Source organism: Empidonax traillii, unplaced genomic scaffold (genome assembly GCF_003031625.1).
Source record: "Empidonax traillii isolate 1590-97213 ecotype Southwest subspecies unplaced genomic scaffold, ASM303162v1 scaffold817:size391546, whole genome shotgun sequence".
NCBI classification, from domain to species: Eukaryota; Metazoa; Chordata; class Aves; order Passeriformes; family Tyrannidae; genus Empidonax; species Empidonax traillii.
In genome coordinates this window covers 118,889-144,080 of record NW_020956010.1, presented here as the reverse complement: position 1 = coordinate 144,080, position 25,192 = coordinate 118,889, and the positions used below count along the sequence as shown (strand labels likewise).

Below are 25,192 nucleotides of genomic sequence, written 5' to 3'. Positions count from 1 at the left end.
GTTAATGGAGTTTTGTGGCTGAGAAGGTGCCTCGGATGGCCCAAAGCAGGTAGAGACAGCGGTGGAAGTCCAGGTGTCCACAGACTCAGCTCCCAGTAATTGTGTGTCCTTACTAAGAAGTCTTGAGTGAACTGGACACGTTTTGGGGTGACCACGCTTGAGAAGTGTCATTTTCAAGCTTTTTTTTTTTTTTTTTTTTTAATTCCCTCTGTGCTTAAACAGGCCTCTGGATCAAGGCACCTCAGGGGTGTGTTGAGCCATGTCTGCCCTTGGCTGTGGGAACAGATGTCTCTGTGCTTCTTCTGATGCAAAATAGGTCACAAAAAACTGGTCTAGTGTAGTTTTGACAAGTCACTAATAAATTACAACACACAGTTCGCTGATGTAAACCTTACAAACAGCAGTTCAGATGTCCAGCTCCTGTTAAGGGAACAAGCAAAATATAATTAGCACTTTTCAGTGTTCTTGGGAACAGTGATCTGTGGCTGAGCAGTAACTGGAGCGAAATGACAGTTTCTTTGGGTCTGTGCAGGTTTTCAGCTGCGTGATTTTATTATTCGCTTTTTCAGTTTGAAGAGTATCAGAAAACTTAACATTAAGAGTTGGAGCAGAGCTGTTTGTTTTTCAATCTGTTTATATTTCTGTTCTGAGCATCAGTGCAGACAAAATGCGTGGGGTTCGAGCGGTATATTCTGCTGCCTTTAGAGACTGAATTTAGTCAAAAGTGTTGCTTATTTTCCTCTGTTATCAGTCTGCACTGATGCTCTGAACTGCAACAAAATAGATTGAAAAACAAATTGGTGTGCCCTATCTCCTTGTGCTGGATTTCACATTATCCTCCGGGCGAGCTGCCTGCTCTGCCCCTTTTGAGCACCCCAGAGACAAGTAATGACCCCTCAAGCCTCTTTTCAGCACTTCAAAGACTGAATTACTTTTGGTGGGAGAGGTAAGAAAATTGAATTGCAGTCCTTGATTTTTCTGGCTTTCCAATAACCCCCATTGTAAGATCATCATCTTGGTAACAAGAAAACAGGAAACTGTAAACACACGCAGAAAATATTCAGATTGCGATTTAAGGCCCTCGCTGCCCTTAACTCCTCGGAGCTAAAAACAAAACATTGCCCCTCGTTTAGAGGCCACTGTCATTCCCAGGGCCGAGGAACACGAGAGATGAATCCCAGCTTCCCATCCTACTGAGTTCACTTATTTCCATAAGAATTGTGAAATGAACCTCCGAGAGGGTGCACGTGGGCCGGGATGTGGCGAGCCCCTTTGTGGGGCTTTGTGGGCTGGCACCTGCTGCAGCGACCACTATGGATTTTTAGCTCCCTGAGCAGGGAGTGCTGGGGAGCAGGAGGGTTTTTGGGTGCTCTTGGGAGCACCTCCCATTGGCTCCAGCGCAAGTGGCATTTACTGAAGACAGGGAAGTTGGATCTTCTGTTCTGCTCATCTCTTTCTGCCCACTTTTTGGATTTTGTTTTGTTTTCTGCCTGCTTTGTTTTAGCTTTTTTAGTGTTCGCGTAGGAGTTGCTTTCTTCTATTTTCACATCGGGTGTGCAGGCTGATTTTATGGAGCTTCATTATCCATGTAGGCACTGCAGGTTATCCATCTCTTCCCGGCACTGGGCTGTGCTGTGCCGGCAGCAGAGGGAGCAGCAGGCTGTGGGTTTGTGGCTTTCAGAACCACTGTGCTGGCAGTGCTTCATGTTTTTGGTAGCGTGCAGCAATAGTAGTTGGTTTGGGGTTTATTTTAAAGCTACAAAAAGCCAGCTCCAAGAGGAATTTCTGGCATGGAGCACATCCTCGAGCTGGCCCCTGAGATGGATGCAGGAAGAGGTTTTGGTGTTATTAATGGCAGTGGCTGTGTTGATCAGCACCTTGCAAAAGTCCTGAGTTATGGCAGTGAAGGACATACAGAATCCTTTTGCTAAGGCCATAGAGACATTAAAATTCTTCCTGTGCCTTGTGATGGGTGTTCCAAAGGTGTGGGTACTGTGGCAGCAGGAATTGCGAGGGAAGGACGGTCTCATCCATGCACCTTTGGAGCACCTGTCTCTGCAGAGTCTTAATTGCTAAAGTGCTAGGTCCTGAATTTCAATTATCTTTTGATGAACCGGGTGACGTGGGTGGCTTTTGAATCTGTTGGATCTAGATGGAAGTAATTATATGAATAATGAAGAGAAGTAATTTAATTTGGGCACTCTTTTTTAGTTATTTAGATAGAATTGGGTGTCCATCTTTCCTCCTTCTCTGTGAAGAAAGGTTGTTGCTCTCAACAGATCTTTTTCCTGTGCTAATATAGCTTAAAGACATGATTCCCTCAAACTGTGGAGCTGTGTGAGGGCAGGAATACCTGGGAAAAGGTGGAATGGGCTGGAACTGAACAGTGGAGGGTAGTGTTTGCTGCAGACCTGTTCTGGACCATCTCTATTTGGGAGTTCAGAAGAAGAAGGGGCATCTTTGCTGAAATGACCTGAGAGCAGTCACAGATGGCAACTGCTGCTGAAGGATGGTGGGGGACATTTATGAACATGTTGTCAAGTAGAGCCTTAGGAATTTTAGGCACTGTTGAGAATTTGGCTTAAATTGCTTATTTCACAGTCTCACTGGAAGCTGGTGGAAGGAAAACTCCTAAGGCATCTTGGTGTTCTCCCTGGAAAGCTGGAAGGAGGGGGTTTAAGATGTCCGATTAAAGGATTAATTATGCAAAGCCCGGTTGTTGTGCAGCTCAGATGGGCAAATGCCCTGTCTCCTTTGTCCCCTTTGACACTCAAGTGAGTCAGACTTCGTCTTGGTTTACTGGCAGTATGTCCCAGGAGGGATGCAGAGAAGCAGCTTTAAGATGAAGAGGTGACAGTTGGCCTTTTCCTGCCAGTGCTTCTGGCAGAGGCAGACAGCTCCTCTTGTGTCAGCACTCACATTGCTGCTGAAGGATCAGTTACCTGCTCTCAGACATTCCCAGTTCCACCCAGTCCCCCAGCCAGATCTCCCAGAAGTCATCCAGAGGATGGCTGGAAGATGAAGCCAGACAAACTCAGGTGAGAAAGAAGACAAGTAAATTAACAGTTAGAATAACTGTGGTGGTGGAGGCTCCTCCCCCTAAAAATCAGTTCTTATTATGATGGGGCACCTTGCTGGAAGAGAGGCTTTAGCCAAACCTAAGTTACTGAGCCTGGAAATCTGGGAGGCAGTGATGGATGAGGAATCAGATTGCTGGTGTGGTCCCTTCTGGCTCTAAGCTTTGAATAAAAGCCTGAAGTGTGCCCTAAGTAGGGGGCAGTTGCCTTGAGGCTGGTCTTGGCCATCACCCCTTGTTACAAATGCCCTTTCTCTCTGGCAGTGCTGGGTTGCTGGGTCCCTATAATTAAAGAAGTAAAATGTATTTAAACAAATATGTCTGTGCTAATTGCTGAGGACACATTTTCCAGTGCTCTGAGTTGCTGTAATGAAGAAGGGGACATGCTGCTGGGCTGCTTAGAGCTTCACTGTTCCGAGCTGTCATGAGCAAATATGTCTTCTATATTCCTGCCAGGAATAGAGGGAGCAGACGGTGCTGCTGCCTCCTCCAGCTTGCCACGGTGCAAGCAATAGGTTTCATGCAGAAGGCTATTCATGGCAAAGTGAGCAGACGTCTCTTCCAGGACATCGATGTTTCCTGCTTGTCCTTTTGGAGAAAGAGCCACAGCTATTATGATTTAACCAGCAGACCCAGTTTCATCTCAGATACTGGAAGTCCTTCAGCTTTGGGAAAGAGTGGGTGGACTAAAAATGCTGCTTATGTGGAGCCTGGCAAAAGAATCAGGCCTTTCTCTTCTCCCACGGCCAGCAGTGACTCCGCTCGTGGCAGTTGGTTCCTTGTGATTTACAACAGCGTGGGAGAAGAGCAGAACCCACGTGTTGGATAGGCTGGAAGTGCAGGTGGCCGGCCCTGAGCGTGGCTGAAGGGGTGGATCTGGTGCTTGCAAAGATGAGCTGCACACCAGCCAACTTTTGGTAGCAATGTGCCCGGAGAAGCTCTGCCTCTGAGAAGCAGGAGGGTGGGCTCCCAGCCCACTCAGGTTTTCCTGCCCTCCAGAGAAGGACCTAACCACCGTGTGCTCTCGCTTCAGAGGTACCCAGATGGGGGGCAGGACACCTCTGCTTTGAGGGGATGTCAAAACCATCTGGGATCTTCCAAAACATGTCCCATAGCACTTCATCTTTAAAGCAGTGGGAGTTCTTGGCTGCTCAGGAAAAGCTCTCCCGCCTGTCTGGGATCCACCACCGTGGATTAAAGCTCGTGCCCTGGTGACAGGCAGCATTACTCCTGGTCTCTGAAAGAGAGCAGGAAGCTGAGTGCAAAGACGTTAAGCCTTGAAGGTCATGTAAATCGTGTCCATCCAGGTGCTCTTTCTCCAGTGTTCATGCTGTTTTGTGGCCTGCACCAGTGTTAGACATCCAGGTGTGTAGACAAGGCAGTGACATCTTTATCTTGTCTAGCTTAGATAAAAACTCCAGGTATCCCGCTGATACAGAATTCTGTTGGCAGATGTCCTGGATGTTCTCCCTCCTGCAACAGGGTGGGGAGGGAGGGAGTAAAAGGAAGGCTCTGGTAGATGAGATTTAGGGCTGTGGACTTCTGCAACAAAATTATAGCTTGGGGGCAAAGACTTGTGAATTGATGAGTTGGGACCTTGGTGTGCTGAGGCTCTGGGCTGCAAGCAGACCGCTATCTCTAAGGTTCACGTGGCCCTGCCCCAGTGATGTGGGGAGAAAATGAACTGGTCACAAACCACTTAGTGCTTTGCAGATCAAAACTAGCTTCTCAGATTCTCCTCTGTGTTTGGTGGATGATCTGAACAGGTCTTCCTCCCCTGCTTCCCCACCTGTCCTTTCAGAAACCAGCTGCTGAATTCAGCATCAGCTCCAGCCCTTTACCTGGCCCTGTAGAAGCAGAAATGGAAGCAGATATTTCTGCTCCTGGCCAGGAACTTACTGTGAATTGCACCTGGGTTCACCATGACTTGATGCCGAGTGTCTCCAGGTCCCTCCAGCAGGACTCAAGCTCTGGCCCTGACCAGCCTGCCCATGCTGAGTGGAGTGGCTGTGTGGAAGAGCCTCCAGAGCTTGCTGAGCCTCCAGAGGGGAAAGGGCAATCGAGGGATTTTGGTGAGACTCCACAGGTCTGGGCACAGAACTGCCTCCTGTTGGCAACACATCGACTCCCATTTTCCTGTTATGGGCCATCTTCTCCTCTATGTTTGATCCTTTCAGTTTGCCTTGGGTTGGTAGCAACACCCTGTTCTGCAGGGATTTTCTTCCTTTGGCTTTTGCAGTTGTTTCACGCTCACCATTTTGCCAGAGCTGTAGTGAGCAAAATTTTTCACGCCCAGGTGTGTGAATGCATCTGCCCTGTGGTGGGATCTGTGTTTGTGCAGGACACGGGGCTGATCAGACAGTCTGTCTAACAGCAAGTGAACAGAGTTGCCTACTAATGCTACCTTATCCTTTAAACTCCTGTTCAGCATGGGAGGAAAACAGAGGCTGTACTGGGTTTAAAATAAATGTTCCATTTATAACTGGTGTTAAATAAACCGTTGGTTTTCCCTCCAGGCTCTGTGATATCTTCAGAAGGGATTTGTAAGTCACAGTTTTCCTATTATAGCCAATGTGCTGGTTACAAACCGATGCCTTTCAGTCACATCATGCTTTCTGCGAATCCCTTCAATTAGCAAATAACTCATCTTGTTTCTCTCGCACAGCAGCAGAGAGCAAAAGCTGTAAACTGGATTTCTTTCTTGGATATGAAAGTGTTTTCTCTGAGGCCCTTTCTGATGCCCAGGCTGTGCTGAAAAGACTCGAGCAGAGCAACTGATGCCTCTCAAAAGGAGGTAGGTGTGTTTGCTTCCATAAATGTTACAGGTTTTTTCTTAGCCCATCCTGCTAAGGGCTAGGATAGTTTGTGCCTTGTTCAGGAAATTGTTGCATGGGAAACTGGTGCCTGGTTGTTTGAAGGGCAACATGTGCTCACCTGAGCACCACCCTGGAGAGAAGCATCTGTAAGTGCAAGCTGCTCATACACACAGATAAAGAAGTGTGTCCTGCCCTGAAGACATCCTTGCGTTGTAGGAGAGCTCCAGCACAGATTTCTCCCCTCCTGTTTATGGCATTTGCTTCAGGAACTGCATCGACTTGTAAACAACTGACATATGAGATCTAGATTTCCCAATATAGATTTCCCAGGCTCTTGGCTCTGTCTTGCCGTGCTCTGTGGATGGCAGGGCTGCCGAGGGGGCAGTGGAATGGAGGGTGGCAGGGGGGTGCCAGGTTCTGCCCCGTGAGGTTTCTCCTGGCAGTGTGCTGCTCTAGGAGCAGTCAGAGCTGGGGAATGATGCTTGGTGACTGTTGGAGGGCATAGCTGAGCCTGGTGCTCGGAGTGTGCTGAAGGGTGCTCTGGGCTCTGAGCAGTGGTAGCCACATGCCAGCCGTTGTCCCAGCTCAGAGCCACCACAGAAACAGCAGGACGTGCAACATTTTGGCTGCGGTGGCATTCTGCTTCTAAAAGCCCAAGGCATTATGTCTGTTAGAGAAAAAAACCCCAAAACATGGAGCACAGGATTGTTTTCTGCTGTGCCTGCTGAGTGCCCAGGCAGGTGAGCTGCAGCTTCTCTGCTGCACCATGGCCTCGCTTGCTATTGCTTTGCAATCACTGCTGTTTCACGTTCCTTCAGCACCTCAGACCCGGCAGGGAAGGTTTACAGACCCATTCGCGGCCCTTTGTGCTCCCAAAAGAGCTGTTGCAGCAGGAGCCAAGCAGAGAGGTTGTGGTGCTCACAGCCGCTCTGGGTGGGTGCCTGACTGCAAAGCGGTGGCTGGACAATTTTTCTGCAGCTATAAATAAACGCTGAATAAATGAGAAATGGATTTTCTTTAAGCCTTCCCCGAAAAATCACTTCTCAGCTGTGACAAGCATGAAAAGTGTCAGCCCCAGGGCAGTGGGGGAACAGGCTGCAGCCTGTTGTAAGCAAGGGCTGAGCCAGATCTGTCCCTCTCTGAGCCCCCCCCTGGGATCAGCGGGACCTGTGGGCACATGCACTGAGTCTGGGCTCTGTTTGTAGCGCACAGAGCAGCTCTTTCCATCGAGGCCCTGGTGTTTTCATTAGGGGGAAGCACAGCAGTGTGTTTTTAAAGTCATGCTTGAAGTGCGAGTTCAGCTCCTCAGAGCCCAGCTCGGATGTGTAATTCAGGCTGAGGTTGTGCCAGTGCTAGATGTCAATGGATTTTCTTTCTCTCTCCTTTTTCCCCTCCCCTTCTTTGTATCGTCTTGCCAGTCATTTGCTTGAAGTCTTGGGTGCCTCGGGGCAAGTAGAAGCCGGTCTGGAAGCTGGTGAGATGCAGTTTCTTTGCAGAAAGTGTTGCTGGGGTGCTTGCCCTGCTGCAGGGGAGATCTCCCATCCCTTGTGTCCTTCCACTTGGGAGTCTTTTGGGGGTGGCTGATCTCTCTGAGCAAGCAGTGATGTGCTTTGGGCAGCAGAGCCTGGACAGTGTGAGGGTTCAGGTGGGTTTTGCAGGCTAAGGGTGTCCTGGTGTTCAGGCCCCTCTGGTTTCTGTGGGATTTGGGTTTGGATGATGCTTCTGTTGCTGGTGAGCTCATCCCTACATGGTGCCTCATTCCCTGCAGCACTCCTGTCTGCTCCCCTCTGCTGTTCCTGCCTGTTTCCTCCTGCTTCCAGTGGAGATTTGTTTGGTCGTGGGCTTTTTTCCCAAGAAGGTTTGTGGTACAAGGCTGGCTTTTGTGAGAACTGTTGCTTCTCTTCTGATTTTGGTGTTCTGTTTTGCTCCCCGAACTGAAAAATGCAGATGAATTGCTTTTCAGTTTAGGGAGATGTGATTTTTGGGCTTGTTTTTGCTTTAGAGTTTCTCTGTGTATCTCGCATAAACTATTCCTATCTAATTTGGTTCTGGCTTGGATGAAACCTGCTTGGAAATGAGAACAAGACCGAAATTGCAGTAATTTGGGGAAGCGTGGAAGAGCTTTGCTGGTGTCAAGTCTTATCTTCCTGTGCTCTCTTAGGAGAAACTCAATTCAAATTATTGCACAGCTCATTTGTTCCCTGTACTGCTGGGTTCAGATGAAGTGGGGGAGCGCTGATGCTCCCACGTAGAATAAATGCCACTGTGCTTGTGGATCGTTTCTATTGCCTGTGGGCCTGTCCAGTCGTTGTCGTCCTTCATTTGCAGCTGCAGGGATTTCTGGATGCAGCAGAAGAAAGAAGTTTCCTGTTATCTTCTGCATCCTGATTAGGAGCGAAAGCTTGTGAGGGTTTTGCTTTTTTTTTTTCCTTTCGTGGTGACAGAGCTAGAAGAACTTTTTTCCACTCTGTTCTCTGTAGTTGTGCAGAAGTTTGGGCTGAGCTTTCGCTCCAGTTGTGTGGAGCCAGCAGGAGGTCAGCATTTGTCCACAGAGCCTTCGTGGGGGTCTCCCTCATCAGTCACGTACAGATGCAGGCTTGAAAAAAAAGCAGTTTGGGTTTCTGAAGGAGAAATGGGAACATATTTTTTTTTCTGATGATTATATGCATGGTGATAACTGGGGCTCTGGGTAGCAATGCTATGCTATTTTAATATAAAAAAAAATTCCCAATTTAAAAAAATATATTGCAACAATGCAAGTTAGTTTTCATCCGTATTAGTACAAACATGGATTTGGCAGGATCTGAGCACCTTTAGGACGGCGAGAGTTGGAGGTATTTTGTGTTTTACAGGCTCGTTTTGATCTGGAAGGGGCCAGGCATGCAAACCTTGAGAACAAACATGATCTGGTTATCAAGTCTCATTACAAATTAATGTTTGCATTAAAAAAAAAAAACAAAACACACCTTTAAGTTTGTTCTCCAGCGCATCTGCGGCATCTCCTTTCTTCTTTACACCAGAGCCCTTCATGTCCACGCTCTCCGTTCGGCAGGAAGACCCAGTGGGAGAAGCTGGGCCTCGTGCAGCTCCCCCTCTGAGGATGGTCATTGCACTAGGTCACTGCACTGCCTCGCTCCCCAAAGCTGGGAGCATTTCCACCTGCTGGGGAAGCCAGCCCGCCCTCCCCCGGCGCAGCCCCGAGCAGTTGCACTCAGTCTTTTCATCACTGCAATAAAAATGACAGTGACAGCAGAAAATGGCCGTTCTCCCCGGAGCGGGGCTGAACTCCCCGCTTCAAAGGCACCTTTATAGCATCCCTGGAGTCTCCAGTAAAGGCTGGCGTGTCTCCTGGAGAGCTGGGGAGCCTGTGTCTGCAGGGGCAGTGTTTACAGCGCTCAAGGACTCCGGGGAAATGGGAGCAAGAGTTCCAGCTTATTTCTTTGCCTTTTATTTCCGTAACTGCACAGGCACGTTTGCCTCTGGTTGCTGTTTCGGGTCACTGAAGTAGATTTTTTGGAGCTCTGGGTTTGATTGCCCGGCACGCTGGGAGCCCACGGCACTCAAGAGTTTGTGTGCCTCCTCTCCAGAGCTTGCTTTAGGAGACAAAACTCCACTGGGATTGAGGATGGAGATTGCCAAAAGCCCTGTTTGAAGTGCTCTCTGCTTTCTGTGCAGGTGATCCCTCCTTGTTCTGCAGTGAGATATAGTATCCCTTGCCCTAGCCTTGGCCTTCCAAAGTAGTGGTGATAATCCATGGTTTATCAGGTCCCTTACCCTTACTGGCCTGTGGCTATTTGGGGAAGACACGAAGAGAGGTTTGGTGCTGGAACCAGCTCCAATTTGTGGGATTTGCTGTACAGGTAAGGGCTGGCAGCAGGGCTTGCTGCCCTCCTTCCTGGGGCCGGAGCTTGGGTTCAGTGGTGTGTGTTTATGTGGGGGGGGTTGTTTTTTTTTTTGGTTCTATTTAATTTTTTTTGTCCCCTGAACAAAACCCCCAGGGTTCTGCTTGTTGTGTGTGTTTGTACAGGACAGTTCACTCTGTTATCCAAACCTTCTTGTGTTTCTGTTCTGCTGTAGGCTCTGGCTGCCTGTCTGGCCGAGGGAACAGGCACTGTTGAAGAAGTTGCTGAGCAAAGTGGAGTGTGTTCAGCTCAGGGATGCTCACAGCCAGGATGGTGACACCCAGGATGCTTGGCCCCTGGACACTCAGACCCTCATGCCTTTCCTTGAAGCTGTTTCAAGACATGAATTCCAGGATGAGAGCGGCTCTGCTGGGAACAGGGCACTGGAGAAACCCCACGGCAAGGAGGTAAATTGGACATTGGGTGCTGCCTCTTGCAAATTGAGTGGCTAATCTTACAGGCAAAGCAGAGAAACTCTGTAATCCTTGGATGCAGGAGGTTTATCACGAGCTGGCCAAGATCCTGGAGCATTTCTGCCTGCAGCAGCAGGTGTAGCTGTTAAGGGCTCTCCCCATCACTGCCCGGAGGGCTGGATCGATGGCTGGCAGCCAGCGTGGGTCAGAGCACAGCTGAGGCTTGGGACTGAAGGCTTCTTTCTTACTCGAGCCTGACACAAAGCAGTGGCCTTGCAAACCTGGTGTTAACCTCCAGCTTGCTTTATGGCTTTGTGCTCTGTTAGATAAATCAGACGTTTTCCTTTCATAGAGTTTAAAGAGAATAGTAAAGTGATTTTCCTCTGCTGCTTGTGCTTGGGATGAGCTTTGCTATTCACTTAGATCTTTCACAGAGTCTCCCTTGCTTCAGGAGCCTGTCAGTTCCTTTAGACTGACTTGTTTCTTCTCTTGTGTTTCTGAATCCTCTTCCCCCCCCAGAGAACAGAGCCGAGGAGGAGACGCTGACCGCTGGCTTGCTGGGCTGCAGGGAGGAGCTGATCCAGGGCGTGACACAGCTCAGCCCCATCGTGGAGTTCTTGGAGGCAGCAGAGGAGGATTCCTGACCCCCTCGGAGAAGGGGGTAACAACATCTGGAATGAGGCAAACTGTGTGGGCGAGGTGGGATGTCAGCGGGATGCAGGGCAGCGCCCTACTGTGGTTTGCCTCACCTGGCTGTTTCACCTGCCCCCTGCAAAGCATGTGTGTGGTCTCAGGTCCTTCTGTGGTGGACTGTGGGAATAGTGACAGCTGAGCAGTGAAGGCAACCTCAAAACCAGGATCCGTGTCAGACTGCCCCTGCAAGTGGAGGTGCCTGGTATTCCCCCTATCCCTGAAAATACCTTTTTGGGAGCATGGAGAAGGCTCTGTAGGGGAGTGTGAGCAGAACTACTCTGCTACCTGCTTGCCAGTTCCTGGTCATCAACTTCCCTTTCAGCTGACTCCCAGCTTTAACTCTTTTATGTGGCTCCTACCACACAGTTGTCTGTAACTTTTTGTGTGTTGAAGGCAGCAGTTGGTGGGGAGGACTGTTGCTCTCCTTTCCTGTAAGTGGTTGCACTATGTGTGCTGATTTGCAGAAGCCATAAAGGACAAAATTCTGTGCATAATCTGCTTTCCTCTGTGTTTGGGGGGAGCTGGCTGTACCCTGTGCAGGTGGAACTCACAGGGTGCCCTCGCATGCTGCGGTCAGGACGCAGCTTGAGACCTCCTGTCCTCGTTTGTCACATCAGTCAGTTCCTCTGACACAGGATTATAGTGAGTGGAAAGTTGCACCAAGCTCTGGCAGCTTCATCAGCACTGGGGAAATCAGGATTTTCTTATATGCCTGTTCATGTTGCAGTGTGGCCTTTCTTTTAAAGGCCGCACCTTTTCCCTGCACTCTTCTTTCTGTCTTTGTGGAATCAGGTAGTTGAAATTCACCCATTTTTTTGCTTCCCTTCCCATTTTAGGAAACAAACACAACCCCCCAGTAATAACCAAAACCATTCTGCCATCGTAATTCTGCTCCTTGGGCACAGGATACAGCCTGTAATTGCATCATCATGTGCTGCAGGGCCCCTGCCCCCTTTGGTGGAGGAGCAGTGTTATTCCATGTTTCTTTTCATCCTTGTCAGTCACTGTGTGCTCCGTTTGCTGCAGAGCCTCCAAACCTTGCTCTGAATACCAAAATCTCCTCTCTATGGGATCCCTTCATGCTCTTGTTTCTGCCCACAGTTTCCCATCAAATAATGGATGTTATTTGGGGGACACTCCAGTAAGGAGGGGGCAGAGCTCTGTCCTGCTGTGGCACGTGAAAACAAGGCAGAAGTTGCCAAGTGTAGACTTGATCTTAACGGCTTTCCCGCTTTTCAGGTTTGGTTTATTTGTTTAATTCCACCCCCTCCCCTCAGACCAACGGAAAAGTGTTTAATTATTCCAGAAAAACTGATTAAAATGGCGGGCCCATAGCACATGTGCAGGTGGATCACTTGTATCTCAGGGACTGGGAAAAAGAACATGGAATTTGCAGGCACCTCTGAAGGTTTTGTCTTACCTGACTCAGCCAGTGTTGCACTGGGGCTCTGGGCTGGCAGGGATGGGATCTAGCTCTCCAAGGGTTCATAAAGATGAGGCTTTCCTTTTTCTTCTCGCAGTCACTGCCTCATTAGCTACACATTTATTCAGCAAGACAAGTGCTGGTTTCACATGTAGCAGCCTTTTTTTCTGGGCAGCTGGGTTCTTTCTGGGCCTGGTCTGAGCTGGGCATGCAGCAAGTTTGATTTTCTTTGCTGGAAAACCGGTACGTGATATTTTGTGAAGCTTCTCTGTAAACCTCTAGTTATTTTCTGGAGTTTTTTAACCCAGCCCTTCTCTTTTTTTTTTTTTTTTTTTTTTTTTTTTTTTTTTTTTTTTTTTTTTTTTTTTTTTTTTTTTTTTTTTTTTTTTTTTTTTTTTTTTTTTTTTTTTTTTTTTTTTTTTTTTTATTGAGTGCTTAACTTCTGTCGCTGTTTTAGTATTTCTGTAATGTGGGGAGGTGGGGTGGAGGATTTGAATGCAGATTATCACCTAAAAGAAATAAAGTTGGATACAAAAGACGAGCAGGTAACCTTTCCATTGGTGATTTCTCATGGCTTAGGTTGTTGCAGAGTTCAGAGTGACCACAATACAGCGTGAGCTCCCCAAGAGATGCTGCTCTTGTACCTCTTTTTGTGTTCTCTCAGAATAGGACTGAGGGATCCAGAGGCAACTCGGTGTGAATTGAATGGGAGGACACATCAACAGGTTCGCTAACAGAGTTTGGGCTACAAAAGAAGGGATCTTTAGAAATGAGAGAAACTAATTAAGGAGTTCAGGTGCTCATTAGAGCGGAGGAGGAGCTGTTGGATTAGTTTCTTTTATGTTAAAGGTAGGAGAACTGTCTGAAGTTTGCATCCTGAATGAGAAAGGAGAAATTTTAGGAGAGGTTACAGACCTGAGTGAGTGAATAACTTGAGGAAAGGTGGTCCCTTATGTGGAGCAGAGTGTGCTGATGGGAATGCAACACTTCGTGTCCCCTTTAGACATCATTCTCTTGCATGGCCAGGTCCCTCCTCCTGTTTATTTTGGTGGGATTTTGTTGCTGCTGCCTGCTTGTGGTGGTTCAGGGACTCAAGAGCCCCCTTCTTTTGCCTGGTGGGACAGTCCTCCGAGTTTGGGTGGGTTTAGACGTACCCTGAGCAATTCGCATCGAGAGACTCTGAAGTCACATGAAAATTAAAAACTAAATTAACATGCAGTGAAATGTAAATGAGTGTTTAATAGAAAGCAAAACTGTGCTCATAATGCTGATAATTTCCTCTGTAGCAAACATTCCCGACAGGCACTTTGCTTTGTCATTTGTTAAGCACGATTGCTTTCTTGAAACACCAGACTCCCAGCATGGTTAATTATCTCGTGGTAATACCCATTCCAAGGAGGAGCATTCCTTAATTACACAGAGCTGATTCTCCTCAAATTGCAGCTTGAACAAACAGAAGCACAAATATTTCTTATCTTGGAAATGAAGAGGGAGGGAATGATTTGATTTTACGAGTGGCTGATGGATTGGCTGGTGGCACCTCTGGTGTCACCATGCTGTCCTGCTGATGGAAGGGAGGAGGTCCTGCACCTGGCACGGGGCACACTCTGGTACTGGAGCTCACCTTGGCACGGCAGCAGAGCTGAGAGTGCATTCACAGCAGCTCAAATTTGTGTCACAAAATCAGAAACATTCTGATGGGAGAAGGAGGGAAATAATTAATCCGTGAATTTCCCTTGGCTTTGCTGGGGATCAGAGTCGTGTCTCCAAGAAGTCTTTCTTTGGGGAGCTTTTCATAATAGCTCAAAATCTTTCCTGTATTATTCCCCCCAGCCTGCCATTGCCTCCTTCTCCATCCCAGAGAGTTTTCTCTCCTTACCCGGCACTGTGTGTCTTCTGGGTCCCACAGACTTTATCTTTCCTCCCCAAGCTGTGTGTGTTTAGCTGCCTTTCTCCCAGGAAAATGAATCTGTGAGAATCATGGATTGTTCTTACTGGTACTGAACCAGAATGATTAAAAGGCAGAAGTACACAAATAAAAATTGGGCATGGATGTCTTGGATGAACTATAAGGTTTGGGTTTGGTTTCTCCTACAAAAGTATAACTGCATCTTCTTCAATTTAGAAACTTCAATGGTGAAAAAATCCTCCTCACATTCATCTGTTTGGCAGTTTTCACTTTTATTTATCAACTAATCAGGTGACAAGTACAATCATAGATTACTTTTGGGACACAGTAGATTTTTCTTAAGTCTCTTCATTATCCTGAATAAACACTGTTCCTCTTCCTTGACTTAGTCCATTGGGTCCTGACACTGGGGTATCTTTAAAGGGTTGGGGTGTTACTCTGGAGTCATCATTGTTCTGATTTATCAAGGCAAACTTCAGCAGATCCACTTGGAATTAGATCAGGGAGCAGAAAGGAATAGAGTTAGAGTTGCATTTTTTTGGTGTAAGGGAGAGAAGAAGGTGCTGTGACTGCTCTGCAACTGCAGGCCTGGTTTGTGTGCCCTTAACATTTTCACCAACTAAGCCCAGCAAATCCTTGATTACCTTGGACCACCTGGGTGTTTGTAAAATGTTAATGTGTTTGATGGTCATACAAGGGGACGAGAGAGACATGAGCCAGGGCACTTCAGAGCTCCTTCTTGGTGGAGTGCATCAAACGCTCTGACTTACAGACCTCTTGCAGTGAAACTCCAATTAGGAGTCAGTAATGGGGTCTTTGTGATTCCAGGGAATCAGAAAAGGCTGCTGAACCTCTTGAAGTACTGCCTTCAGAGGCAAAGCCACATGGTCACCTGCTGAACATGCTGAAAACTGAGACTTTCTTCTTCTGGGCTCAGACCTGGATGGAGACTCAGGAGACATTTGGGTGCCAATGTTAGAGACATGTGGGCAGAGGACATTCTGTGCTGTCTTTGCTTTGGATTTGTCTGATTTGTCGTGTTCATCCCAAGCTTGAAGGTGAATCCAGGTGTGCTGTGAGGATAAGGCCCTGAGCATTAGTGACCCAGGGAGAACTATCTGCCCGGGCTTTTTTGGTCTCCCCTGAAGCTGCACTGTGAGCCAGGTAGGGGAGCAAGGGCAGGCTGGGTCTTGGTGAGCCTCGTTCGTGTCCTTGGGGGTCCCTTCCAACTCAGAATGTTCTGTGATTCTGTATCTAAGTGTGATGCAGGATGGGGTGTGTTAGTGCCACTGTGGGCTCTCCAAGCCCATGGAGCAGGTTGGGATGTAGGAGGCAGGTGGATGGGGTGTGTTAGTGCCACTGTGGGCTCTCCAAGGCCATGGAGCAGGCTGTGGGGCAGCAGGCCAGCGGTTTCACCTCCCTCTTGTCAGCAGTCGCTGTCTGTCTCTGCCATTTGGCAGCTGCTGATGGCTGTGCAGGAACCTTCATCCCTGAACCTGCTCGTGGAGGAGATCTGGAAACAACCTGGTGCAGAGTTTTTCTTCCAAGCAGGTAATGACTTTGGTGTTCCCTTATGCTTTCCCAGAGCTTCTCCTGCTGCTGACAGCAGCTGCTTTCTAACTCCTCACCCTTTCCCTGGCCAGCAACCTCTTTTCTTCCAATGGTTCTCAACACCTGTATCCTCAGTGAAACATTGTTGGAAAAGCACTTTGTTTGGCAAACTGTGGCTGCTTTGTTTGTGGCTCTGTGCATTCAGGTTTTACAATGAGCAAACCTTTTAGAGCTGAGGTGATATCCAGCTGGAGGCCCATCGGCCTGAGAGCCTGGGGTTCACCAGGTGGCTCCATCCCAGCTCCACTATCCCCTCTGTGCTCAGCCTGGAGAACAGGCCCTCATAAGCGCTGGAAGCCATCCGAATTTGGAAGTGCCCCTCTGCTGAAGCGAGTGTGTTGGATGCTTTATTGGGTGTTTTATATTAATGAGGGCCTGCAGGAAGGCTGGAGAGGGACTTTTTGCAAGTGACAAGACAAGGGGAGATGGCCTTAAGATGACAGAGGGCAGATTAAGATTAAATATGAGTTGTGATGAAGAGATCTGATGAAGCACAGGTTTACGACTTAGGTGAGCTGGTAATGTTGCCAGGTGTTGAGGAACAACCTCTTTCTTCATGCAAAGGTGGTTTAAAGTGGTTTAACACCAAAACAGAAAGTCTGAGAATTTATTTTATTATAACTTCTCTTAATCCTGAAATTCTCCCAACTCATTCACGTGTATCAGGGAGGGACAGACGTGTATGGAAAGGGATTTCTTTTCTGGTTTCTCAAAGCAGGTTCCAAGCAGTAGACATGAATCAGGAAGGATGTGCCCTCACTCCCAGACCAACCTGACCTTTCACAGCCCAAAATCTCTGTCAGGTGATCTTATCTTATTATTTCTCCAGCTACTGAGTGTTTCTGCTCAGAAGGAAAGTTCAGAGGCCTCCTTGAAAGCAGCTCTGAGCACAGCCCAGGAGAAGTGTGTCCTGGCCATGAAGCTCTGCCAGGTGCTGTGCAGTGTCCATGAGTCCTTCCTAGACCTTCAGCCAGTGATGCAGGAGCTGGGCTGTGTGGGTAAGAGAAGCACAGGCTTCACCTTTTACACGTGATCACAGGTGACTGGTGGTGGACCAAGAGTCCTGGTGGGCCCAATGCCCTGGCCAGGTCATGGCAGAGCACACTTGTCTCGTGCAAAGAGGACCATGATGGTGCAGTTTCTGGTCCAAGACTATTTTCTGAGTTAATTTTCTTAGAATGCTTTAATTTGGCCTTGCTCCATATGTACTTTACGGAGGAAATGCTCCCCTGTGAGGATCTGTGCTGGTTTTAAAACTCAGCAGGAAGACCAAGCCCACTCAAACAGCCCCCTTTTCGATAGTGGAGGAAAAAAAGAAATCCTAAGAGGATTACAAATTGGAGTCACAATTTACTGAAGAAATTGCAATAAACACAACAATAATAGTAAAGGATTGCACAGAAGAGGGAATGGTTTAACCAACAAAGGCAGGCTGTAGCCTGGCCCCCCAGGGGAAAACCAAAATGGGGTCTGTTCCTGTGCTGTGTGCCATGTGCCACCATCCCACACAGAGAGCAATTTGATGAGCTCCAGAACAAATGCAGAGCTGTAACCACGTGTGAGCCCTGCCCTGAGCTGTGGGAGGCTTTCCAGCTGAGCCCAGTTGTGTCTCTGCATTTGAAGGAAAATTTTCTGAACTGAATTTGGTGCTTTTAATGACAGGGATAACAGAGGTCCAGGAAGGTAACTGCAGGTGTGCTTTCTCCTGGAAAAGATGCAAATGTGACTTGCTAATTCTGTTTGCTCACATACATTTTCATGGCTTCGTGTTTGCGAGAGCATCCACATTATTTGGGCTGTGGAGTCCACTGGGATGTGCACAGTGTGGATTTTATCCGAGCACAGGCGCTAGTTCAGCTCAATCCATCCCTGTTTCCTCCTGTGGAAATGCCAGTAGATTGCTGGGGAGTTAGAAGTAAGCAGGTTGCTGTTAATGTCTCCTCTTTTTTTTAGGGATACAATGTTTAATGACTTTGAAAATATGGGTCAGGGCCATCAGCCTTTAAGAATGAACACAAGCCTTGTGGCTTTTAAACTCACCATCACTCTGAGCTTGGCAGGGACAGGCAAAGCCCCCCCTGTGCTGGGGGCAGGTCACCCTCTGCACCCTGGTGTGCCCACAGTCCTGGGCAGTGAGGAAATGTTGCTGGAAGGTGGGGCTGGGTTTCTGGGAGCAGGGCACAGGTAGAAGAAATCTGGGATCTCAGTGACTGGTTTAGCTGTAGGGCTTGGAGGCTCACGCCCCGATGACTGTGGAGCCAGCAGTTTGTGTGTGGGTGTGAATGTGCAGCCCACAGGAGCTCGTGGACACGCAGAGGGGCCTGGGGAGCCGCTGCCATGGCTCTGGCAGATCCTGCCTCTCTGGCAGCAGCATCAAAGAGAGCAGAGCTGCTGCCACTGAGTGCCTTTGCAGGGCGTCAGGCCAAGGTGGAGACGAAATCAGGCAAGAAGCAACATCAAAAAAACGAAAGCCCTGGAAAATGGTATTTGCTTGGCAAAAACATCTGTTCTGGTTGAAGTGTCCAGAGGAGGATTGCCAGGTACCAGCCTCTTTCTGGCATCCTACAGATCTTTGCCCTGAACCTCAGTATCCTTATTTCGAGGCTCCTCAGCTCTGACACCGCTGCTTACCAGCCCCAAATGGTGCAGGTGACCAATAGCCACGTGGCTCTTGGCATGAGGTATGAGTGATAACTCTGGGCCTCATGTCTTGGGGGTGTGAGCTTCCTCTTGGAGCTGAGGAGACCTTACGTTTCTGAGAACGTTTGTGCCACAGGGAGATGTGAACAGTCTGCGTTTCCACTTGAAAACAACAGCTTTTGTATCTCTGCTGCAAAAAAAAAGCCCTCAAAAATTTCTGATAATTCGTCTAGGTGAGCTGAAGCACTTGGAGTGCCCTGTGGAGGAAACTGCATCCGTTCCCAACCATGCTCAGCACTGCAGAGGGTTGGTTCCTTTGGTAGAGGTACAACATGGAATCTCTTGGCTTCTCCTTGGGGTCCTGCCATAGGTGGAGCACTGTCAGTGCTGGCAGCTGGTGCATGCAAGGAAAGGGTTTGGCTTTTTCAGCCAACTCCATAACCTCCTCTCTAGCCATCTGTTTTCCAGGGCTTTCTACAGTCACTTCTTGGGAGATCATGTTAGTCAACATAGATCTCGCTTTCCATTCTCAGCAGTGTGTCAAAACTCTGCGAAAAGGCTTTTCTTCTCCAGGGTCTTGTGTTTAAAAAAAAAAAAAAGTACAGTTATCCTTCTTCACTTGGGTCAGAAAAACCGACAGTGTTGGTTGCAGGGATGTGGGAGGAAACCTGAGAGGTGACAGGTCAAGCAACCTTGGCAGAGCAGGACAAACTGGAAACCAGCCTTCCAGTCTGCTGGAAGTTCTCCCTTGACGTGTTCACAGGTTTATGGTTCACCACTTGGGGTCTCAAGATTTCCAGGCCTGTTGGAATGTATCATTTAGTGTCTAGTTGGTTGGACATCTGGGGCAGTAGTGGTGTGTGGGGAGACACTGCTGAGTTCTTCCCATAGGGAAGGAGGCAAGAGACGAAGTTTTGCAAGCACAGGCTGAATTTCCCGTGCATTGGCAAAGGGAGAAGTCTGTGCTGGTTTCCATGGCCACACAGTTCCCTGGTTCTCATTATAGCAAAGAAGACAAATGTATCTGTTTGTATTTTGATTTCTTCCATACGTACATTCCCTGTGGGTTTTTTTTTTTCTGTAGATTGAGATCCTGGGTGAATTTTCCAGCTTGTGCTTTTTGAGATGCTGGTGTTACAGGGACAGGGAAAGCATTAAACTTTGTAAGAAATGAACATAATGAGCAAGGGCCTCAAGCAGAAGACTCGAAAGGGTCGTAGTAAGATTATCCGTTCCCTTTCAAAGAGTTTGTGTTTGTGAAGTGTTTCTGAGATTTCTCGTAATTAAGGGCTGGATATCCCCTCTCAGTGGCAGATTTAGGCAGTATCCTATCTGAGGCTCAGGTCTGCAAGCATTTAAGCATGGCTGTAACTTCATGTGTCTGAGCAGGAGGCAAATGCTTGGAAGCAACAGTATGAAGAGCAAGTTTTTAGGAAAATCTGGCCCTTGTTCTTGGCCCCTGGTATGTGTGATGGAGAAATTCAAGGATCACTCTTTATGCATCTTACTATGCATGGCCAGAGCCATTTTTAGGCAGAGCCACCATTGTGATGGACAGAGTGTCTGATTGCCTCTGGGCAGGACAGACTGCCTGTGTAGGAGCATTCAGGAGATGGGAGACTGAGGGGCAGGTATCCAGTCCTACTGGTCACCACCAAACCAGTAATTGCTATTTCCATAGGTCTCTTGACTGAGAGAAGTGGGGAGAAACCCAGGATCAAGAAGTGGAAGGTGAACAGTGAATCCCCAAGTTAAATCCCTGCACAAAGGTGAGGACGAGGCAGGAAGACCTGGTGGCAAAGAAGCAAAGGAATCCCAAGACAAAACTTCTTCCAAGAAGAGTTTTGTCTGCAAAGCCTGTGATAAACATTCCACTTCTGCTGGTGCCTGCAGGTGCACATGAAGTGCTGTTGGGTGTCCAGAGGAAAGCAGATCCAATGTAAAGAGTACAGCCAGGTCAAATTGACCAAGAGGGAACTGGGGAAGCATCAGCTGGAGGTCCACGAGGTGGTGGGGATGGCCAAAAAAAAGAAGCAGGAGCTCCCTGTGGCATGTGACATCTGTGGAGGAGAGTTTGCTCATGCCTCAGGTAGGGTTGGGGTGAGCAGGATGTTCAGGCAGAAGTTTGGACAATATAATAAAGTGATAGTCTGAAACCTCCTCCTCCTCCTCCCTGCAGCTCTGTGAGTGCCATGTGTGAGAAACGCAGCTCAGTTCATTTCTCCTGCCCCACTGAGCACAACCACTTTCTGATTAGTTCTTCCCTAATTGGTTTTCCACATGGCTCATCAAGGAAAAGTGGGGCTACTGGCAAATTTAAAAGCCTCCAAAAATAACCGAGCTGTTCCAGTTCCTGGCTGCTTTAGCAGGACAAGTAAGAGGAGCTGAGTCTCTTTGCCATCCCCGGGGCAGCTCACGATGTCCTGGTGGACCTCCAGGCTGGAGGACACCGGTGGACCCTGGTGTCACTGGTGAGCTGGTGGAGCAGTACAGTCGAGTGGTGCCTCTGCAGCAGCCTGAGACAAGGCTTCTCCATCCTTTGGGGGCCTCCTGTGCATTGGGCTACTCCCCGACCTCCCTCACCTGCATGGGTTTACCTGCAGCTTCCCACTTTGCCTTTCCCTCATCCCCTTATCCAGCTCCTCAGATTAGCCACGCAGTCTTCCTCTCCTCCACCTTCTTTGTTTTTCTCCCGAGTAGTTCCTCTCTGTCCCATCTCACCTAGACTCCAGCGATGCATCCTTCTCCTGGGTTATCCTACTTTCTCCTGCCCTTCCCTCTGGCTGAATTCCACATATTTTCATGCCCCTGCTGCTCCTGCCCCTGCACTGCAGTGCCATGCCCTCCCGGGGCTGAGGCAGGGCTCTTCCAGCTCATGGACACAGAGAATGCATTGCTGGGGTTGTAATAAATGTCCTTGGCTCTATTTCCCACTGTTCCACGAGTGTGATGCAGTTGGGCAACTCATTTTGAACGTGAAAGTGTGCAGTACCCCTGGCTACCTGGGGTCGGTGCTAATTTAATCGTCCCCGTGCAGGTCCTGGCACCTCCAGGACATTCTGGACCTTGTGCTGAGATGCTCCCAGGAAAGGTGGTTTGATGCTATGAGCAGGGTTATCTCAAAAATAATGGCAAACGGGCCGCTGGGAGCTCACCATGGAAAGCTGTGGGTGAGCAGGAACAGCAAAACCTATGTGTAAAGCCCAAACTCCAGTTCTAGTTTCCACCATTTCCCTCCCTTTTTTTTTGACTGTCTCTTAATTCTTCTTTTCCCTTGGTTTCTTTGCCCTCTGTGGTTTGTGCTGTGTTTCTGGCTGGCAGACACTGAAGATCCCTACAGCTGCAAGAAGGGCCAGATGAGCTTTGCCACCCTGCAGGAACACCACAAGCCATGAATGGAATACCATCCCTGCCCTACCTGCTCCAGAATCTGCAGTGTCCCATCACCCCTGGAGCACCTCATGGTGACCCACACTGGGGGAAAGCCCTTTGGGATCTGTGACAACACTTACCAGGTGAGCTGGTGCAGCCAGGAGTTGGTCTCACATGCCAGGGTTGCTGTTGCCTGCTCCTGCAGCAGGATGTCTCTCCAGGCCACGTGCAGCAGTTTGGGGTTGGCAGAGAGATAAATTGGGACAGAGGAGGCAGAGTCCATAGGGAAAAGGCAGGTCCATGGGGAGAGATGGGCTGTGACTGCAAAGGGCTAAATATCTGCCCATCTGGACCCTCAGGAATCTCATTCACGCAAGATTCTGGCTAGCAAGAGGTGTAGGAATTAAAAATAGTCGTGTTGCAAATGGCACGCCTTGGAGGGAATGTGTGTGGGAGCACACTGCTACAAGGGAACAAGAATTCACACCAAAAGGAAACCTGAGACAGGGATCGGGGATTCAGCTGTGTTCAGCTCCTCAGGGAAAACTGAGAAACAGAGTGAGGTGTAAGTGCTTGTCCTGTGGGAAGAGGAGCAGGTCTTGTATCTGCTGAGCATAATTCCCCAGTTACTTCTGCTTTCTACATGGTTCTTGCTGTCGTGGTGCTCCTGGAACAGAGTCATTGAATCCCAGAGCGGTTTGGGTTGAAATGATTCCCCATTTTTAGAGGGGTCCATGATGTAAACCCCCAGCCCACAGTGCTCTGGCATTTCTGTGCTGGCATGACGAGGTCTTGCTGGAGGGAAAGCAGCTCAGTCCTGTCCTTAAGGAGCCAAGGGGGAGGATTGGCAGGGTATGCAGAGGTGCCTGGCTACTCACAGGCTGTTAACACCCCGATGACACCCCATGAGACTACAGCTGTTTTGCTGGAGGCCCAGTGCTAGGTTTGAACCGAGCCTCTTCCTCTTCAAAATCTCAGCCATCAGTGGAGAACAGTTCCTTGGATGAGAGAATCCAGTGTGCAAGATTCCCTGGGATGGCATTCCTCCAGTGGATAATCACAGAGTGTTTACTGCCTACAGCTGCTTGTGGAGCTAAATTATAGCAATTTTGTGGGGAGAAATATTCAAATTAACTCTCCTGTCTTCTCTTGCATAACTGGTGTTTGTGGTTTGGCGCTTCCCATTAGCCTCATGCCTGTTGTAATTGCAGACCTGTGGCGTGAAGCTGAATGTTGTTACCTGAGCTGTGGCTGGGGAAGGTGTGGGCAGCAAAGGGATCCTGGGGAAAGTGGTGCTGTACCTGTCTGACTCTTGCACCATCTTCCTTCCCCACAGGGGACTCAGACGTCAGAGCAAGGAGCAGCAGAGCACATCATCTCTTCTGGTGGCACCCAGCTCGTTGTTTCCCAAGTCTTTGTGATGTTGCCTGAATCCCACGTGAGCCAAAGTGGCTCTGAGCAGGTGACTCTGGAGGACTTGACTGATGACTCTGATTTGTGAGGAAACCAAGAGGGAGACAGTGGGGGATGCCTCTGGCTGCCACTTGGTATCCCCTGGACTGTTCAGGAGCTCAATGTGCTGCTCCAGCTCGCAGATCCGGGGCTTCTGTGGGAAGGCAGTCTCCCAGGCAGGCAGCAAGCACAGAATGACCAGGGACAGGAGAGGTTCAGAGACACTGCCTGGGAAGTCTCCCTGCAATCAGCAGCTGGACCACCTCTCTCTCCCAACACGTGAGAAATAAAGCGGAGGAAAAGAATGGGAATTGGTTGTGACCCCTCTGCTGCTGTGAACAGAGGGGAGGGGACTAATGCAGGACAAAAGTGGGGTGTATGGCTATGGGCAACAACAAAAAAAGCTGTCCTGAGAATTCAGGATGGAGATTTTCATGGCTGAATCAGTGATGTAGTCACAGGTATCCTCTCTGCAGGGTGTGTAAAGGCTGCTTTGTATCTTCTGCTCTCACCTGTACTGGTGTTTAGCTGGAGACCTCCTCCAGCACAGAGCTGACCTTTGGGTCTCTCCTCCAGCAGGAACTTCCTGGGAACTGGGCTAAATGACTTCAGTGCTGTTTGGGTAGCACCTTGTGCAGCACAGGTTCTGATCCCATCCATGTTTTTTGCTGTAACTGTCTGTTAGAAAGGAGGGTCCAAGGCAGGTCTGGCCATCCTCATCCTCTCTACAGGCAAACAGCCCTGGGATGTCCCACCACCCTCTTAATTCACCAGGAGCATGCTGAAAAAGGGGAAGGAGCTGTGCCTGCATGCCAGGGTCCCTCATTGCTGGTGTCAGCACCTTGGCACTAATGAAGGCGTTTGAGGGGTGGAGAGCTGCTGTGACTGCAAGGGGACATTCCCCTGCCACAGGGGGGGCACTGCCTTGTAAAATGCTTTCAGGTGCCCACTGTAAAGTTTGCTTCTCTGCTGCCAGCATGATGCAACAGCTTCACTGCAGCACGCTGGTCCCTTTAAGGCTAAATTTCATAAAGCTTTTTTATCTGCACTTTCCTAAAATATAATCTGATAATTAATGGTTTGCTGAATCCATTATGAAGTGCAATTAGATAGATGCAGGGTTCCCGTGGCTCTGAGGGGACTGGTAGCATTTATCTTCCTTTCCCCCATGCCAGAAGGTTGAACTCTGCCACTGCAATATTTACACAGGGAGCAGTGATCCCTCCACATCTCAGAGCCTGGGACCCCACGGTGAGCAAGGAGTGCCCTGTTGTGTCCTGCTGCCCAGAGCCATGGGAAGTGAACACTGGAGTATTCCAGCAGCATCTTGTGCTGGCTGCTCGCTGCCACCAGGCAGAGAGGGTGGCACAGGAGCGTGCCAAGGTGGCTGTGCCAGTGAGAGAGTTCGTTCCTGTTATAACCTGGAAGGCAAAAGGGAGCAGCAGAGCTCCCAGGAGAGGGGCTTGGGGAGCTCGTGGCGTTTTGTGTGCCTGTGTAGCAGCAAGCACATGACCCTGCTGAAGTGTTGCAGGTGTCTTGAAGGGCTCCCACATACGGTTTGTCCCCCCCCCCCAAGCTTCTCAGGGATGGTGACACGGAGGAAGCGCGAGGTTAAGTTGCCACTGAATCCAGGAATGACCAGGAGATGGTGCTCAAGGCCTTGAGGATTAGTGCTAGTGGCCAGGTGCCTCTGCACCTTTGTGGAAGCTCCTCTGAGCCTTCCCAGGCCTTCCCCAGCTCCTGGGCTGCCAGCTGTGGAGAGACCTTGAGCCACTGCCCAGCTGAAGGAGAACTCCAAAGCCCTGGCCAGGTCACCTCCAAACCCTGGATATCACTGCTTAAAGAGCCAGGAGCTGGGTCTTGGCCACCTGTAGAGAGGCTAAAA

The 25,192-nt window shown here is 49.1% G+C and overlaps 1 protein-coding gene across 1 annotated transcript; it reads left to right on the top strand.

Annotated features, from left to right (window-relative positions):
• Positions 1–3,596: 3,596 nt before the first annotated feature.
• ZBTB40 (zinc finger and BTB domain containing 40) lies at positions 3,597–23,597 on the top strand. The gene is given in 17 exon segments (XM_027901861.1): positions 3,597–3,620; positions 4,878–5,148; positions 5,742–5,846; positions 8,221–8,296; positions 9,970–10,117; positions 10,119–10,165; positions 10,167–10,201; positions 10,727–10,837; positions 10,840–10,868; positions 15,693–15,783; positions 16,503–16,841; positions 20,165–20,229; positions 20,231–20,348; positions 20,351–20,572; positions 21,805–21,998; positions 23,192–23,343; positions 23,345–23,597. Coding segments are annotated over 17 exon segments (2,280 nt in total).
• The last annotated feature ends 1,595 nt before the right edge of the window (positions 23,598–25,192 follow it).